The 17,636-nt window shown below is 34.0% G+C and overlaps 2 protein-coding genes across 2 annotated transcripts; both read left to right on the forward strand.

The window, feature by feature from the left end:
- The first annotated feature begins 4,046 nt into the window (after positions 1–4,046).
- Positions 4,047–6,020, forward strand: LOC127804312 (tubulin alpha-4 chain-like). The gene is made up of 4 exons (XM_052341165.1): positions 4,047–4,295; positions 4,387–4,621; positions 4,717–5,087; positions 5,186–6,020. The coding sequence occupies exons 1-4, from the start codon at positions 4,203–4,205 to the stop codon at positions 5,837–5,839; spliced, it is 1,353 nt and encodes a 450-aa protein (XP_052197125.1). The 5' UTR covers positions 4,047–4,202; the 3' UTR covers positions 5,840–6,020.
- A 7,192-nt stretch (positions 6,021–13,212) lies between these two features.
- LOC127804311 (tubulin alpha chain-like) lies at positions 13,213–15,327 on the forward strand. The gene is made up of 4 exons (XM_052341164.1): positions 13,213–13,445; positions 13,537–13,771; positions 13,865–14,235; positions 14,331–15,327. The coding sequence occupies exons 1-4, from the start codon at positions 13,353–13,355 to the stop codon at positions 14,982–14,984; spliced, it is 1,353 nt and encodes a 450-aa protein (XP_052197124.1). The 5' UTR covers positions 13,213–13,352; the 3' UTR covers positions 14,985–15,327.
- Positions 15,328–17,636: the final 2,309 nt, after the last annotated feature.

The raw sequence follows: 17,636 nt of genomic DNA on the forward strand, positions 1-17,636 counted from the left end.
CTTTCCTTATTAAGTTCTTATTGTTTGATAAATTGTAATAATATATGGAAAATTTTATCCACCGCTAGTAGAATTATTCTTTACAACTCACATCCCATCAATTTTTTTAATAATTTTAAAATATTTATTTTACCCCCACAGCCAACTCTCTCCTACAATCACCCCTGATCATCAACCATCGCCTCACGTCTTTCTTTCTCTCTCGTACCATACACACACATATATATATATATACACACCTATATATATACATACTCACACATACCTATATAAATATATATATATACACACATAGTATGGCCGCAACCATGAAACCCAGCATACACACCTATATATATATATATATATATACACACACAAAAGCATGGTCGCGGCCATGGAAACCTCCGCACCGTGAGGTGGGGTTCCAAACCCGATTCGGGTTTCAAAAACTCGAATTGGTATTTATTAATGTATTTATTTTTTATTTTTTTTATTTTAGGCCTTTTAAATTTTTTTACTCTTTTTAAAAATATCATTGATTTCATATTATTCTCACATATATATTTAAAATGTGAAGTGTAAAAATATAATTAATATAAAAAATAATAAATATAATTAAATTTATGAGTCTTCTCATTTATCTTATATATTTTAGACATAGTTGGCACATAAAAAAATTTAACTATTTTTTTTCTCCATCAATTTCTATCGAGTAATTAAAAATCCAAAAATAAGTAGCAGTCAATAATAAAAAAAAATCAAAACTAAGGCTAAAGCAATAAAGTATAATTTAATGAACATAAAATTAAAAAAAAAGAAACATTACCTATGCAATTGCAAAAAAAAAAAAAAAAAAGAATCCTCCGCACCGTGAGGTGCAACGGCTTCAAGGGTCGCGACCATGCATTGGTTTTTGGCTCATCATCATCTATCAAAATTGTCAAATAATACAAATAAATAAATTTTAAATATCTACATTTTAAGTAATTATAATTTAACTAATTTTAAATTTTAAATCATTGTGTTGAATTTTTAATACTTAAAAAAAATTAAAATTAATTAATTTATCATATTAAATTACTTAAAAGATACACATGATTTAAAATTTATCTTATTGATCTAAAATTTAAAATTAGTTAAATTATAATTATTTAAAATTTATTTATTTGTATTATATTTTATTTTATTTTATTATAATAAAATTTTTAATTAAAATAAAAATAAGAAAAAAACATCTTCCCCGACTGCGAACCCAAGTTTCCCTGGATGCTAGCAATCGAGGAACCCATCGTTCCCCGGCTCAGGCCAATCGAGGAATCCTAGATTCCCCGATTGCTGCCATGGTAGCGGTCATGTTTTTTGTGTGTATATATATGCCTTCGCATATATATATATATAGAGAGAGAGTGTGTGTGTGTGTGTGGGTCAACTGCCATGGCCAACCCAACAATGGCGATTGCGTGTGTGTATATATATATATATATGTATATATGTGTTTGTGTGTCCAGGAGAGAAAGAGAGAGGTGGGGCGGAGGTTGGCGGATGAGGGTGGTCGGAGGAGAAAGTGGGCTGTGAGAGGGGTATAATAGAAATTTTAAAGTTATTGTGAAATTTGAGAGGATGTGAACCGTGAAGAGTAAAAATACAAACTGTAAATAGAATTTTTCTAATATATGTTGTCTGCTGCAGCCGTTTCTTGATGGCTATGGCTACAAGTCTGCAAATAAATTCTTTTGTTTCCCCACTTTCCTTCTTCTATTAGTGGCTAAAGAATCAGAAATTTCAAAATAAATTTTTAAGTAGACATATAGTTCATCATTAATAAGAAAAAAAAAAAAACCGCTAAAATAACTTATATTTATAAACATTTTATAATCATTTGTTTTCTATAATAATATTATCTTTTAAGATTAAGAGATAAAATAACGTATGTCATTGTTACAATGGTTGAGTTTGGCCAGCAACTTCGAGTATATTGTACTCTAATTTTTTTTTGCATAAATATTAATATATAATATTTATTTTTATATGAAAAATAAACTAAGGTTAATATTTAGTATTTTGATATTTTATTTTATTTTGATATTTTTTAAAGTTCTATTGTTTCAGGAAAAAAAAAAATCGCATCATGCTTGCCGGATTAAGGTTACAAATCTTGTAGCTTGGTGCCCCAAGCTTTCCAGTCCATTGACTCGGAACGGGCCTCTAACGGATAGTGGACCACCTGGCCCAGGTAGCAACGAAGCCCATTAATGTAAATGGTCTGCAAACGGGCCTCCACCAACGAAGCCCATTTTAAGTTATGTTTAAATTAAGTCCTTTTTTTTATTATTTGTCAAATTCTGTAAGTTATTTGATTGAAAGAAGTATAAATAAATGAAGAAATGGATTAAATTATCCCACCGATTATGATTAATTCGGGCGCAAGTGGAATTAAAGGGCCGTTGGACCATTTTGCCCCTTTAATATATAAATCATTTCCATCTTCCCCTTTCTCCAATCACTTTCAAACTCAAGAGATTATGTTAATAAAATATATATTTAAGTTAACCCATATCTTTTATTTTTAAGGGGGCATTTTTGTCAAAAAAAAATCCATATAATTTGTGTAATTTCTCTAAAAATGAGTAATATGGCAACATGTCGTGAGTCTAATCCATTCGTCCAGAAAAGGCCGTTAACATTTACTGGGCCAGACGGCCCGAGTAACAACGCAGCCCATTAGCCTAACGGGCTGTTAAATGGGCCTCAACATGGATTCAAAAACATAATTCTTGAAATTTTAGGTTTTCAAAGAAAAAATATATTATAGAAAAATAAAAAATAACTTGGTAATAATAGAATAAACAAGGGTATGCCATGGGCGTGTAAATTAAAAAAAAAAAAAAATCAGTGGCGCCCTTAAAGTTTAGGGTAATTGTAAAAACATATCTATTTTTCTCTTTTTATTTTAGTCTTTCTCTTAGGTTTCGTCTCTTGATCATCTTTTTCTTTTTGAGTCGAATCTAGATTCCATTAGAGCCCTTTTGCTTTTTTTGAATTCTATTGGAACCTTTATTATCTTTTTCTCTCTCTCTTTTACTCATTGTTATTTACAATTATAGTTGGTAGTTGAAGTTTAGTTTTTAACTTTTTTTATAGTTATATGAAATTAAATTTTAGTATAACAATATAATTAGTTTTAAATTAGTTTTATATTATATATAAAAAGTTATGAGTTGAAATCTTATTGATATAACAATTTTTTGTTTTTAAATAAAATATTCAACTAAAATTTTAGAAAAAACATGTTATTGAAATTAATAGCTTCGTAACACTAAAATTGTATGTTTAATTATATAATAGAGCATATTACTATAATATTGAAATATTTAAAGATAAATTACTCCCATATGATTTAAAAATAATCTTAAAAACATTTGTGGTTTAATTTTTTTATAGACACCCCCTCTATTATTAATACCATAAATTAAACTCCAATTAAATTAAATCATATTAATTAAAGGTATTAAATTAAATAAATGCCAATTTTCAATAAAATAAAAACAAAAAATAAAAATTAGTCATCGCCCACACCTCTGCCATGCTATTCTAGAACACCTTGTGTGTGAGCCAGCAACCCATCTTTTATTTTTGATTTTCTAATTTTATTATGAGTTAATTTAAATTTAATTAACATAATTCTTTTAATTTTTGTTTAATTCACTTAATTTAGTTCAATTGAGATTTAAATGACACGTTACCCAGGAGGGGATGTTTGGGAAAAAAAATTAAATCATAAAAATTTGTATACAAATAAATCAAATCAGAAGGGTGTTTGTGCAATTTAGCCATTATTGGAAGCCCCAAAACAACTGCTGGAATTGGAAAGGCGGCATTGGCGCTCTCACAGACCTTGTTAATTGTTATTATTACGTGCGTTGCAAATTCAAAATTCGAATTTCAAATTTCAAATACAGAGCAAAACGGTCGGTGCCAGCTAGACCCCACACAATTCAGGCCAAATTTCGCAGAGCTTGAAAAGCGCTGCGCTACCAAACAGAGAGAGAGAGAGAGCCGTTGGTTTCTTCCGCTTATTATAAACCCACCACTCTCTCAACCGTTTCTCATCCATCCATCCATCCATTCTTTGTTTCTTGCCCTGACGTCTTTGTATACGTCTCGGCAATTTCAATCTTCCTCTTCTCACAGTTTCTCTGCGAATCAATCATTTTCCGAAGATGAGAGAGTGCATTTCAATTCACATTGGCCAGGCCGGGATCCAGGTCGGAAACGCGTGCTGGGAGCTTTACTGTCTCGAGCATGGCATCCATGTGAGTTTTTTTTGGCCTAGACCACACACAAATTTCTTAGATCTTACTTTCTGAGTGTGTGATTGCGTACTTATGGTTCTTGTGTTTGTAGCCTGATGGACAAATGCCCGGCGACAAAACCGTAGGCGGCGGAGACGACGCCTTCAACACATTCTTCAGCGAAACCGGCGCCGGAAAGCATGTTCCGCGCGCTGTGTTTGTAGATCTGGAACCAACGGTGATCGACGAGGTCAGGACGGGAACCTACCGCCAGTTATTCCACCCGGAGCAACTCATTAGCGGCAAAGAGGACGCCGCCAACAACTTCGCTAGAGGACATTACACCAGTAAGAGATTTGCCTTTAGCCTTTGGATCTTAGAGAATCAACGGTTTATAGACCATATGTTATTAATCTAACGGATTATTTGACCTTGTGAACAGTTGGGAAAGAAATTGTGGATCTCTGTCTGGATCGCATAAGAAAGCTTGCAGACAACTGCACAGGGCTCCAAGGCTTCCTGGTTTTCCATGCCGTTGGTGGTGGAACTGGATCCGGCCTGGGATCTCTCCTTCTAGAAAGGCTTTCTGTGGATTATGGAAAGAAATCAAAGCTTGGATTCACTGTTTACCCTTCCCCTCAGATCTCCACCTCTGTTGTTGAACCATACAACAGCGTCTTGTCTACTCATTCCCTTTTGGAGCACACCGATGTCGCCGTTCTCCTTGATAACGAGGCGATCTACGATATCTGCCGCAGATCTTTGGACATCGAGAGGCCTACTTACACTAATCTCAACAGACTTGTCTCCCAGGTATTTGAGTTGTTTTCGTATTCTCAGATCTATGTTAGGCAGGTGCTTGTATAGCAAAAGCATATGGTGATTTTGTTTATCTATTTGTTTTCTATCAGGTCATTTCTTCACTGACTGCATCTCTCCGATTCGATGGAGCCCTGAATGTGGATGTGAACGAGTTCCAGACCAATTTGGTCCCGTATCCGAGAATCCACTTCATGCTTTCCTCTTACGCCCCTGTGATCTCCGCCGAGAAGGCCTACCACGAGCAACTCTCTGTTGCGGAGATCACCAACAGCGCCTTCGAACCGGCGTCCATGATGGTGAAATGCGATCCTCGGCATGGCAAGTACATGGCTTGCTGCCTGATGTACCGTGGCGACGTGGTGCCCAAGGATGTGAACGCGGCCGTGGCCACAATCAAGACCAAGCGGACCATCCAGTTCGTTGACTGGTGCCCAACTGGGTTCAAGTGCGGGATCAACTATCAGCCGCCCACTGTGGTTCCTGGCGGCGACTTGGCCAAGGTCCAGAGAGCTGTCTGCATGATTTCGAACTCCACCAGTGTTGCGGAGGTGTTCTCGAGGATTGATCACAAGTTTGATTTGATGTATGCAAAGAGGGCTTTCGTGCATTGGTATGTGGGCGAGGGTATGGAAGAGGGAGAGTTCTCCGAGGCGAGAGAAGATTTGGCTGCGCTGGAGAAGGATTACGAGGAAGTTGGTGCGGAGTCGGGAGAGGGGGATGAAGACGATGCGGAAGAGTATTAACGATGCTTCAGTGTTTGTAGTGTTCGAGTGGAAGCCAATGAACTCATTGGTCTTCTCTAATATTAGCCCAATGCTTCCTGTTTTTTCATGTTCTAGACTCTGTTTTGTCATGAATCGGCTGGTTACTGTTGCATTTCCGTGGCTGGTCTAATGAAAAACGTAATATGGGTGTCGTTTGCTATGTCCCTGCCCTTGCATTTCTTAGAGGTTGCTATGACTTCTTCATTCGGTAGAGTGGGGTTTTTAAAATTGCTTTCAGTGGTAGATGAGTTTGCAATTAGTTAAAATTGCTTTCAGAGATTTTCCCCAGCCGGATTGGGTAAGACACTTCAGCTTATTTTTATTTTTCAGTTGTTCGTTCCCTGTCACATGTATCAGATTCCTCTTGCGATGTGCGAATTATGTAAAAGAAAAAGAAGGAAACTTTAGCAACTTTTAGATGTTAGGGACCTTTGTTTTTTACCTAGTTATGAATTCACTTAGGGAACAAATTGCAAAATTAGGTGGGAACTTGGGGCTCTTTTGCTTCTTCTTTTGACTGTTGGAGCTTTGCATTTTACTTCAGGTGTTTAATTTCTTGGTGGGCTTGCACAGCCTTTGCTTAAGCAACTCGAGCAGCAGCTCTTGAAATCTATTTTCACCACTTTCTGCTTGATCGCACGGGTTTTTCGTGAAGTGATGGAAACCAAAAGAAAGTCCCTCTATGTGGGCATAGAGGTTTAATGTATATTGGTCCGTTCGTTGCAGTTTAATAAAAAAAATTATAGTTTTTAACTTTTTAGATTATAGTTTCTAAAATTTAGAATAAATTGTGAATATTTTTTTTTGAAGTTTCTTAGAAGTAGTTGTGGTGTTTGATACCATAAATTGTAAAATAATTTATTTTTATATAATTGTCCATAATACTCTTAGTAATTATAGAATAATAATTTAAAAATTAATTAGTGCATATATATAAGTTTCAAGTGTTATAAAAAATTAAATGAAGTATAGAGAGGGAGGAAAATGACGAGAGAGAGGAAGATATTTGAAAATGGAGATGGCGGTGGAAAAAAAAAACCCATGCAAGCGTAGACAAGAAGGTAATTCTTTGCTAAAAATAAGGACAAAATTGTTATAAAAATGTAATTATTTAAGTAGAAGTTGTAAAAGTTGGAGTATCCCAGCTTTGAAAAAACCAGCTTCTACCCCTTCTAAAAGCTAGTAGAAACTATAAGTTAGAATTCTATAAATTAAAACAAACACTATATCTCAATTTTTTTAAAGCTAGAAACTAAAAGTTACAACTTTTAAGTCGTAACAAATGGGTCATTATCTAAGTGCTTCCAACTGGGCAGGAGATGGATTGAAGTTCATCCTTTTAGCAACTGTTGTCTGTAGTTTTGGCCACTCCAATGCATATTCGAAGTCTAAAGTGACTCTATAAACTATTTTTCAAAAATTTTAAAAAATTCTAACGTCTACAAAATTTATAAAAAATATTATATATAAAAAATGATGTTTTTTTTAATCAAAATTTGTCAATTCAGTTTAGTTATTTTAATTTAATCGATATTTTATTTTGAAGAAATTAAAATATTTCAATTTGAACCATTACAAAATGGAGCACAAAAATTAAAAAAAATAATTTATTAAAGTGACTGAATCAGGCCAGCCAGGCAAGGGAACCGGATTGAATTTCAGACCATATAGTAGTAGTACATTTGTTTGATGTAAAACATTTTTACCCCATTAGCTACAAAACATATTGAAAATGCATTCTTCAAGTAACAAAATATATGTACATGGAGGTTCCTAGTGTAGATTTAATTCTTGGGGAAGCAGAATATTTCTTTCTGAGAGAGGACTTTAGGAGTGATATTAGTGGTGTTAAGGTCTACCACCCTGATCATTTGAACACATTTCTCGATTTACCTTCTTAATATAATTTTAGGGATATGGTAGTTGAGAACATCAGTAATGGAACGTAATCTAAAAATTATATATATATGTACACGATTATCCTATGTACGATAATTAGTTATACAAAAAACGCAAGCAGATTGAGAAGCCTTTTTCTTTTCGAGTGCAATTTTGTTCACTGCTTTTAACGGGAGTGATTATCACTCTCACAATTTTTGTTCATTTTATGTCGTTCCGTTATTTTTTACCCTCACAAAAATTATGAAGGTGATGGTCACGCCCGTTAAAGGGTGAACAAAATTGCACTCGTTCTTTCTTTATTCTTCAGCAGTTCACACTGACAGGAACGATATGGAGAAGGATTGTAGCTTCCTATTAATAGCTCACATCAAATCAATCAACAACAATTAATTAGACATATATGAGCACATGATCTTTGTACATAGATACACGAATGTAGCAGCAATGTCGAGATTGAGGCATCTCCAACCACACTCTTTATTCTATTCTCTATTATATTATAAATAATTCATTCCCTATTCTGATTTTGCTTATAAAATTGTGTGTGCTCCAGCCACACTCCCTATTCTCTTCCCTATCACACTCCCTATCCCACTTATTTATTAATAAATTTTAATTTTATTTATTTTACCTCACTTATAATTTTTATTATTTATTTGATAATTTAATAATCAATATGACAGTATTAGATTTTTATAATATTTAATATATTTATAAATAAATTTTCTAATATTTTTTTAAAAATAATTATTTAACAAAATTATTTAAAATATTTCCATAATTCGAAATTTAATTGTCAAACTGTGTAAAAAATCACAAAAATAAATACTATCCTTGTGATATAATAATTATTATTTTAAATACAACATTAAATAATCTAATTGAGTAATTTTGACATTCATTTTTAGAATCAATTTCAAAACATTATATTAAAACATATAGAAAAATTATGTAATACACAAAATGAATTAAATACACATAATCAATAATCAAATACACACATACACATTACATTAAAATAATGAGATACACACATACACATAATCAATAATTAAATACACAAAATAATCAAATACACACAAAATAAATAATCAAGTACACAAAATAATTAAATACATGCATACACAAAATATATAATCAAATACACAAAATAATTAAATATTTACATACAAATAAATACATAATTAAATACATGCATATACAAAAAATAATCAAATACATAAAATATAATTCACTCAATATTTTAATACATATAAAATATATATAAAATGGAATAGGGAGCAAATTTGAGCTCCTTCTCTATAGGAAGTCATTTTAACCAAAGTCAAATTTTGAGGAGTGACAAGACATATAGAGAGCTACCTTGGAGATGAATTCAAGCACTTTCTTTCTCATTTTTTGACGTAGGGAGGATTTTTGCCATGCATCGGAGATGGTCTGAGAGGATAGGGAGAGTGAGGTCACCTGACCAAAATCGACGAGCTTGAGAACACCATCGGCGACGATGAGCAAATTGGAATCGCGATGGACAATGGAATTGCGGTGACAGCCGTCAACTCCGGATAGAATTTGGATCATCCACCGCTTGATCTCGACGGTGACGATGCTCCTGTCCTTCTTGGCCTCGCTGACAACGGAGGCAAGGTTAGTGGGGAGGAACTGGAGCACCAACATGGCGTCCTCGTCCTCCCGCCCGAAGTACTCATGCTGGAGGTTTTGTGGCCGGCGGGTGAGGGCGGCGGTAGTGCGACTGGCGGGTGGGGGCGACTGTAGCGAGAAAGAGAGAGAGTTGTGAGAGGAATTGGTTTCGTGGCCGGCGGGTGAGGGCGACGATCGAGAGAGAGAGAGAGCGAATAAATAAGGAAGAAGAAGGTCAGCCGCGCGAAATTAAACCATTTGTTTTGTCTGAAAATTGAAAGAAGGTGAAGACATGAAAGCTGGCAAATTGATGAAATTTGCCCTTGAAATTGACGAATGTAACTTGCACCTTCGTCAAAGAAGGTGCACAAAATCGCACACCAAAAGAAATGTGTTCCATAAAACCATGCTTCAAATCTATTTTCTCAAATGATTATTTTTTTAAAATTATATTCTAAATACATTTATATTAAACTCAAAAGTCATGTTTTGATCCCACAAAATATGACAGTACCCTAAGTTTCAAAAGAAAGAGACAAACAAAATGCGAGAAATGAAGAGTCGTAAAAGAAAAAGGTAGACAACATAAGCAAATGATGAATGAGGAAGAAGGAACGATCGATGAATGCGAGGTGAAGTTGCAATTTAAACAACAACGATGGTTGGAAGCAAACGACGATCTGGGACGACAAATCTGGATTGCTAGTTGCAATGCAAGATGAGTGAACGACATTGACGACAAAAGGCGTGGGCGATTGGATGACGAGGGGTGATCGACGATGATTTACAACAATGATGTCGATGGTAGGTGCGAGCGAAAGAGAAGAAAGAAGAGAGAAGGAAGAAAAGATGACACTCAACAATTAGTGTTTTTCACGTTTTGGGTTTTTGGGAGTGTTTTGGTTGAAAATATTCAAAATAACAAATTTTTTGATTTTTAAAAATATAAAAATAAACATATTTTTAGTATTTTAAAAAATAAAAAACTGAAAATAGACTAAAAATAGTAAAAAAAAATAAAAAATTAGGCCCTTTATTTTTCTTATTTCCTTTTACTTTCTTATAAATTATTTTACTTTTTACTCTCATACTTTTACTTAGTGAATTCAAGCAAAATTAAATTCACTTAAAAGACAAGAGGTTTTTGGACCTGTATCCAAACACCTAAAGGTGTAAAACTTGGAGGGTACAAAGGGATGTTTTTGTGGAAACAAAATGAAAACAATGAAGTTGATCTGGTAGTGATTATGACATGAAGTTTGGGGGGGCACAAAGTTTTCACAATGATTTAGCAGTGATTATGACGAAACTTATTCTCTTATTGTGCATGACAATCCCCGAAATGATCCAAAATGCTTGAAACATCTTATTCAACTTTTTAGGAAGTGAATTCAATAAAATTATAAAGATGTTTGTATGGATTAAAACACACATATTTCGTTTATTGTTTTATGGGACGTTTGTTAAAATGAACAAGATAAAAGACATCAAGATAAGTTTAGAATATTTTTCGAATCAAGATATGAAATAATTAAAATAAGGTTGTGAAGCATTTTAAGATTTCTATCAGACTGTTTGTTAAATTTTTTTTAATTCATTGATAATTGTACTTTTTATTTTTATGTGTTTGTTAATGTATATGATAAATATCAAGATAAGAGTTTTTTTTTATTAAAATATTCATATTACACAATTTATTTAGAATTGTTTGTTAATATCAACAACAAATTTGTGATTAAAATAATATTTTATAATTAACATGAATTGTCAAAAAATAAAAAATAAAAAATAAAATAAAATAAAAAATAAAAATAAAATTTTATTTTCTAAATACATGTTAAAAAATAAATTTAAAAGTAGAAATAATTATTGTTGGAATTACAATAATTCTACCTAAATAATTAAAAATGGTCAAAACATATTTTCATAATAGATACTAAAATATAAAATTGAATAAAATAATTTAAAAATTGGTAAAAAGAATTATATTAGTTAATAAAATATATATATATAGAGAGAGATGCAAATTTAAAATTTAAAAATTGGTGAAAGGAATAATGTCATTTAAATTTTAAAAATTGTCAAAACATATGACAATCTAAAAATATATTAAATAATATTAATTATAAGACTTAAATGAATAAGTTCTTTTAATAAATTTTAATTTTTGAAATGAATTAAATGACATTAACTTTTTTACGAGGGACATGTAAGTAATTGAGACTTATCTACAAAATATCAAATAAATTTGTCTGAGATAAATTTATTTTAAAAGAAAGAGATAAAATGTTATATGAGGGCTTTTTCAAATATGGCCAGATAAATTTAAAAAATATGTTAAAAGGCCAAACATGTTGGTTTGACATTTTCTCTATCTTATCTTGATTAATAAATATCTCCTTACTAAATATTTTTTAAAAGAAAAACGTAAGAATGATCTAGGTTTGTTATAATTAGTGTATATGTTGATAACTTAAATATCATTGAGAGTCCCAAAGAACTTTCAAAAATTGTAAATTACTTAGAATTTGTGACGAAAGACCTTGAAAGAACAAAATTTTGTCTTTAACTTGCAAATTGAGCATTTAGCAAATAGAATCCATATTCATCAATCAATTTATATAGAAAAAAGTCTTAAAATGATTTTACATGGATTGAGTGCTCGATTGGTTATTCGGTCACTTGATATGAATAAGAATTTTTTTTGGCAAGTTAACGAGAAATTACGTAACCCTAAAATACCATATCTAAGTGTAATAGGTGCACTAATATACTTGTTCAAGGCAGGTATAGTTCTTAGCAAGATATATTGTATTTTCTATGAATTTCTCAACAAGATATTATTATTCATCGGCACAAAGGACATTGGAAGGGAATTAAACATATATTTAGATATCTCGGAGACATATATATTTTTAAATAAATGTAAATTTCAATTAATTAGTTATGTAGATACATAATATTTATCTGATCATAAATAGGTATGAATGAATGCAATGCTGCATGCTTAGCTCGCTCAATTGAATGGTGAATGGATATATAAAAGGGGACAGAAACAAATCATTATATATATATATCCCTAATAATACTAATAATAATAATAATAAATGCAACACAAACAAATGGACAGATATGAATATGATTGTAAAGCAACGTATCTGTACTCAAGTAGAGAAACAAACTTGAGAGAGAAGTTAAGATATGACTGTTCTTCATGATGTAATTATTAATTGCTGACTAAATTTTACATTTATTATTATTATTATTATTATTATTATTATTATTATTATTATTATTTATTTACTTCTTTATTGTTGTCAAAAATATAACAGAGCTAGACAAAATATAAGACGATACTTATGGTTCACCGTTGTGCGAAAGAAAGTCTATTTTATAATTTTTTGAGAAAGTGACTCAACCAAGTGTGTGTAATGTTGTGTGTTATATTTGCTCTCTCTACGACTTTGAAAAAATACATTTATTTGTTTTAATTATTTAAATTATTAAGTTATAATTGGATGACGCGCAATATGATTTAAAAGGTTTACGAAATGGAATTTAGTGATTTGATTCGGTAAAGATCGATCATAAGGGTATTTTTAATATATTTAAAAATTTCATGGTATTTATTTAACGGTAAAAAGGAAAACGAACTCTGGGTTATTTCTGATAAGTTTTGAGATTTTGTATGTTTTTGACAAACTTAAGGGGTATCAGGTGTAATTTACCCAAAGAAAAACCCTAGGATATTTCGGTTTATTTCACGAACGCCCCTTATTCTCCGCTTATATAAACGCACCAATCTGGGAGCAGTTCTCATCCATTCATCTATTCTCAGATTCTTTCTTGCCCAGACGTCTTTGTATACGTCTTGGCAATTTGAATCTTTCCCGTTCTTCTCCTTCTCACGGTTTTGCTGCTAGGCATTTAGCGAATCAATCATTTTCCGAAGATGAGAGAGTGCATTTCAATTCACATTGGCCAGGCCGGGATCCAGGTCGGAAACGCGTGCTGGGAGCTTTACTGTCTCGAGCATGGCATCCATGTGAGTCTTTTTTGGCCTAGACCACACACAAATTTCTTAGATCTTACTTTCTCAGTGCGTAATGCCGTACTTATGGTTCTTGTGTTTGCAGCCTGATGGACAAATGCCCGGAGACAAAACCGTAGGCGGCGGAGACGACGCCTTCAACACATTCTTCAGCGAAACCGGCGCCGGAAAGCATGTTCCGCGCGCTGTCTTCGTAGATCTGGAGCCGACGGTCATCGATGAGGTCAGGACGGGAACCTACCGCCAGTTGTTCCACCCGGAGCAACTCATTAGCGGCAAAGAGGATGCCGCCAACAACTTTGCCAGAGGGCATTACACCAGTAAGATTCTTGGGTCTTGGATCTGTCAAAATCAATAGGTTCTAGACCAGATCTTGGTGTTAAAACTCACGGATTATTTGATCTTGTGAACAGTCGGTAAAGAAATTGTGGATCTCTGTCTGGATCGGATAAGAAAGCTTGCGGACAACTGCACGGGGCTCCAAGGCTTCTTGGTTTTCCATGCCGTTGGTGGAGGAACCGGATCTGGCCTGGGATCTCTGCTTCTTGAAAGACTCTCGGTGGATTATGGAAAGAAGTCAAAGCTTGGATTCACTGTTTACCCTTCCCCTCAGATCTCCACCTCTGTTGTTGAACCATACAACAGCGTCTTGTCTACTCATTCCCTTTTGGAGCACACCGATGTCGCCGTTCTCCTTGATAACGAGGCGATCTACGATATCTGCCGCAGATCTTTGGACATCGAGAGGCCTACTTACACTAATCTCAATAGACTTGTCTCCCAGGTATTGGAGTTGTTTTCTTTGTTCTCATATCCGTCTTAGATCCTTGTATAGCAAAAGCATATCCTGATTTTATTTCTCTCTTTGTTTTCTGTCAGGTCATTTCATCACTGACTGCATCTCTCCGATTCGATGGAGCCCTGAATGTGGATGTGAACGAGTTCCAGACCAATTTGGTCCCGTATCCGAGAATCCACTTCATGCTTTCCTCTTACGCCCCCGTGATCTCCGCCGAGAAGGCCTACCACGAGCAACTCTCTGTTGCGGAGATCACCAACAGCGCCTTCGAACCGGCGTCCATGATGGTGAAATGCGATCCTCGGCATGGCAAGTACATGGCTTGCTGCCTGATGTACCGTGGCGACGTGGTGCCCAAGGATGTGAACGCGGCCGTGGCCACAATCAAGACCAAGCGGACCATCCAGTTCGTTGACTGGTGCCCAACCGGGTTCAAGTGCGGGATCAACTATCAGCCGCCCACTGTGGTTCCTGGCGGCGACTTGGCCAAGGTCCAGAGAGCTGTCTGCATGATTTCGAACTCCACCAGTGTTGCGGAGGTGTTCTCGAGGATTGATCACAAGTTTGATTTGATGTATGCAAAGAGGGCTTTCGTGCATTGGTATGTGGGCGAGGGTATGGAAGAAGGAGAGTTCTCCGAAGCGAGAGAGGATTTGGCTGCTCTGGAGAAGGACTACGAGGAAGTTGGGGCGGAGTCTGGTGAAGGGGATGAGGAGGATCCTGACGAGTACTAAAGCTTCGCCGTCAAAGCCAATGAGCTCATTGGTCTTCTTCATTTAGTTATTAATGCTTTGTGTTGCTGTGGTAATCTGTTGTGTCATTATTCAGCTGCGTGTTGCATTTTCGTGATGTTCGAGTCACTTAATTGTTTCATCTTCTGTTTGTGTGAATTTCATTCTTAGAACAGGGCATGGCTTGTGCCGAATCGCAGCAACTCTTTTGTATCAAATTGATGTGCGCTGTGATTTTTGGTACTTCGACCAACTAGCCCTCTTAAGTGCTTTCAGTTTGCAATCCAATTACTGTGCTATTTTATTTGTGCGTTTCAATTGGAAGAATTGCTGCTGCTGTCTCTTACCTGTGGCTTGTTTATGATACCCCATCCTTTTTAGCCCAGCCGGGTATGAAAATCTTCTAACCTTGAAAAGAATTCTTATTAATGTTTTGAAAACACCTCAGTTTTTTGGATCGATGTTATTAAAGGTTATATATTATTGGGGTTAATGTTGTGGATGAATGGATTAAGTAAATTTTGGATCTTTTTTGATGCAGGGTTGCATCCTGTCCCATTAAATTGCTCCTTGCATAGTTGCTTCTTTGAAGAACAGGATCCCAACCTCATTTTTTCCAAACCATATCATCTGTGTCTGGTTTCTAACTCGCCAATTTACTGCATGTCTCCTTTCAGACTTAAAATAAAATGGCAATAGTGAAGTCTTTTATTCAGAAGCCAAAAACGGCTGGTGGGCTTGGGATTGGTTCGATTTTGGTTAGAAATAAAGCTCTTTTAATCATGTGGGTGGGTGTGGAGATACTTTCAAAATAAGAATTCTCTATGGGAAAAATTGCTTCAAGAAAAATATAGTTTATATCAAGATCAATTGGCTTCCATGTGTTCTTGTTTTGAAAGACATAGCTTCTTGTTGTAAGATGAGATCCTATTTCAAGAAAATTAGCGGCAGATGGGTTGAATTATTGTGTTGCTAATGATGAAGGCGTTAAGTCTAGGGTTGATTTTTTTGATTGGTACTAAGAATAAGCCACTGAAATTATTACTTCTGAGGGTTTTATCTGTTTTTCCTTCATAAAAATTCCTTAGTTAAATCAGTTGGTTATTGGGATGGTTTTTGATGGATGTGAAACTTGAATAGGAGATATCTATTCAATTGGGAACAAGAGATGTTGAGCTGGCTCTCTCATGCTTCTTTGGCCATAAAGATTTGGTCTAATAATAGTTGGTTTGGACTAACAGATAGTATTTTGTCAGTAAGTCTTTCTGCCTTCAATCTGATTTAACTTTTTTCTTTTACAGGTGATTCTAAAATAGTGGATTTTCTTCTTCGGACTATCGCCCTTGCGCGATCTTTCGCCGCTTGTGTTCTCGATTTCAACATAAATGATAAATCGCAGGTGGAGACATGAATTTCCCTCTTTCACCGTAAAAATGTGGTTGAGTTATATCCCCTCTGAAGGTACAAATTTTTATTTGGTTGGGTATGCTTGATTAGGATTCATGCTAAAGCTAATCTCTTAAAAGAGGAGTTTAATGGTCTGTGGACAGTTTGTGCCCCTTGTGCATGCTGACTCCTGAAAGTTTGAATCATCTCTTCCTATTGTGTTCATTCTATAGATGGTGGGGGGTGGGTTTGGTAGGGTTGATAATTGTTTGGTTTGGATTTGGTTTTAGTTTTTGTCAAAATCATAACCAAATCAAACTTAAGCTACTAAAAACAAAATCAAACCATTACTCATTAGTTTTAAAAATAAAAAATTATAATCAAACTATTCAATTTCAGTTTTAATCATGAGTTTTTTAATTTGATCCATACCAACAAATAAAGACAAATTTTCTAAGGAAAGAAGGAAGACGGGGCATCTCTTGCCAGATTTTTTTAAAAATATTTAATTAGTTATTTTTATTAATAATTGTTTGATTGATAAAAATGAAATAATTTAAGATTATGTTTTATTTTTATTTGTTAATTATTTTATAAATGTTAAATATTTTATATATTTGTAATGCATTACTTAAAATACTTATAAAAAAATGCATTAGTCAATATATATATTATGTTACATATATAATATATTAAATAAATAAATATATATTATATATATAGTCGGTTTGGTTTAGTTCGATTACCTACACATTTAGTTTGATTTGATTCGAGTTTTGGTTTAGATTTAATGAAAACTATAACCAAATCATACCTATTGAAACATTGTTCAATTTTTTCTCAAATTAAATTATTATCTAATCAAACGATTTTTAACAATATTGACCGATTCAGTTTTGGTTCGATTCTTTAAGATTCGGTTGCAATTGGCATCCCTAGTTTTGGGTGTGTCCTGGAAGGTTTTTGCAGTTGGTAAATTCCTTAGAGAATTTTTGAATTGTCTGACCTTTGTTAGATTATCTCTTTGGACACCCACTCCTTATCTCTTATTCGTCTTAAACATTGGGATCCTAGACCAAATGTTAGGGTGTTCCCTCCTTCAGATGGGATTCTAAAATGGAAGAGCTTCTAAGGGAAAACCTGGCATTGGACTATAATTATTACTCGTCTTATGAGTCTCTTCGGTTACAATTATTATACAAAATTGTCTTGATTATAATAACCGTCTTGAACTAATGTAGTTGAATTCTTTTTTCTTTGTTGCTTTTG

This window comes from Diospyros lotus, chromosome 6 (genome assembly GCF_014633365.1).
Source record: "Diospyros lotus cultivar Yz01 chromosome 6, ASM1463336v1, whole genome shotgun sequence".
Taxonomy (NCBI): Eukaryota; Viridiplantae; Streptophyta; class Magnoliopsida; order Ericales; family Ebenaceae; genus Diospyros; species Diospyros lotus.

Bases quoted from the DNA above. Each gene is read 5' to 3' on its own strand.
- LOC127804312 (XM_052341165.1), top strand. From the start codon at position 4,203: ATGAGAGAGTGCATTTCAATTCACATTGGCCAGGCCGGGATCCAGGTC. The intron at 4,296-4,386 runs GTGAGTTTTTTT...TTGTGTTTGTAG, and splicing joins GTCTCGAGCATGGCATCCAT to CCTGATGGACAAATGCCCGG. The intron at 5,088-5,185 runs GTATTTGAGTTG...GTTTTCTATCAG, and splicing joins TCAACAGACTTGTCTCCCAG to GTCATTTCTTCACTGACTGC.
- LOC127804311 (XM_052341164.1), top strand. From the start codon at position 13,353: ATGAGAGAGTGCATTTCAATTCACATTGGCCAGGCCGGGATCCAGGTC. The intron at 13,772-13,864 runs GTAAGATTCTTG...TCTTGTGAACAG, and splicing joins TGCCAGAGGGCATTACACCA to TCGGTAAAGAAATTGTGGAT. The intron at 14,236-14,330 runs GTATTGGAGTTG...GTTTTCTGTCAG, and splicing joins TCAATAGACTTGTCTCCCAG to GTCATTTCATCACTGACTGC.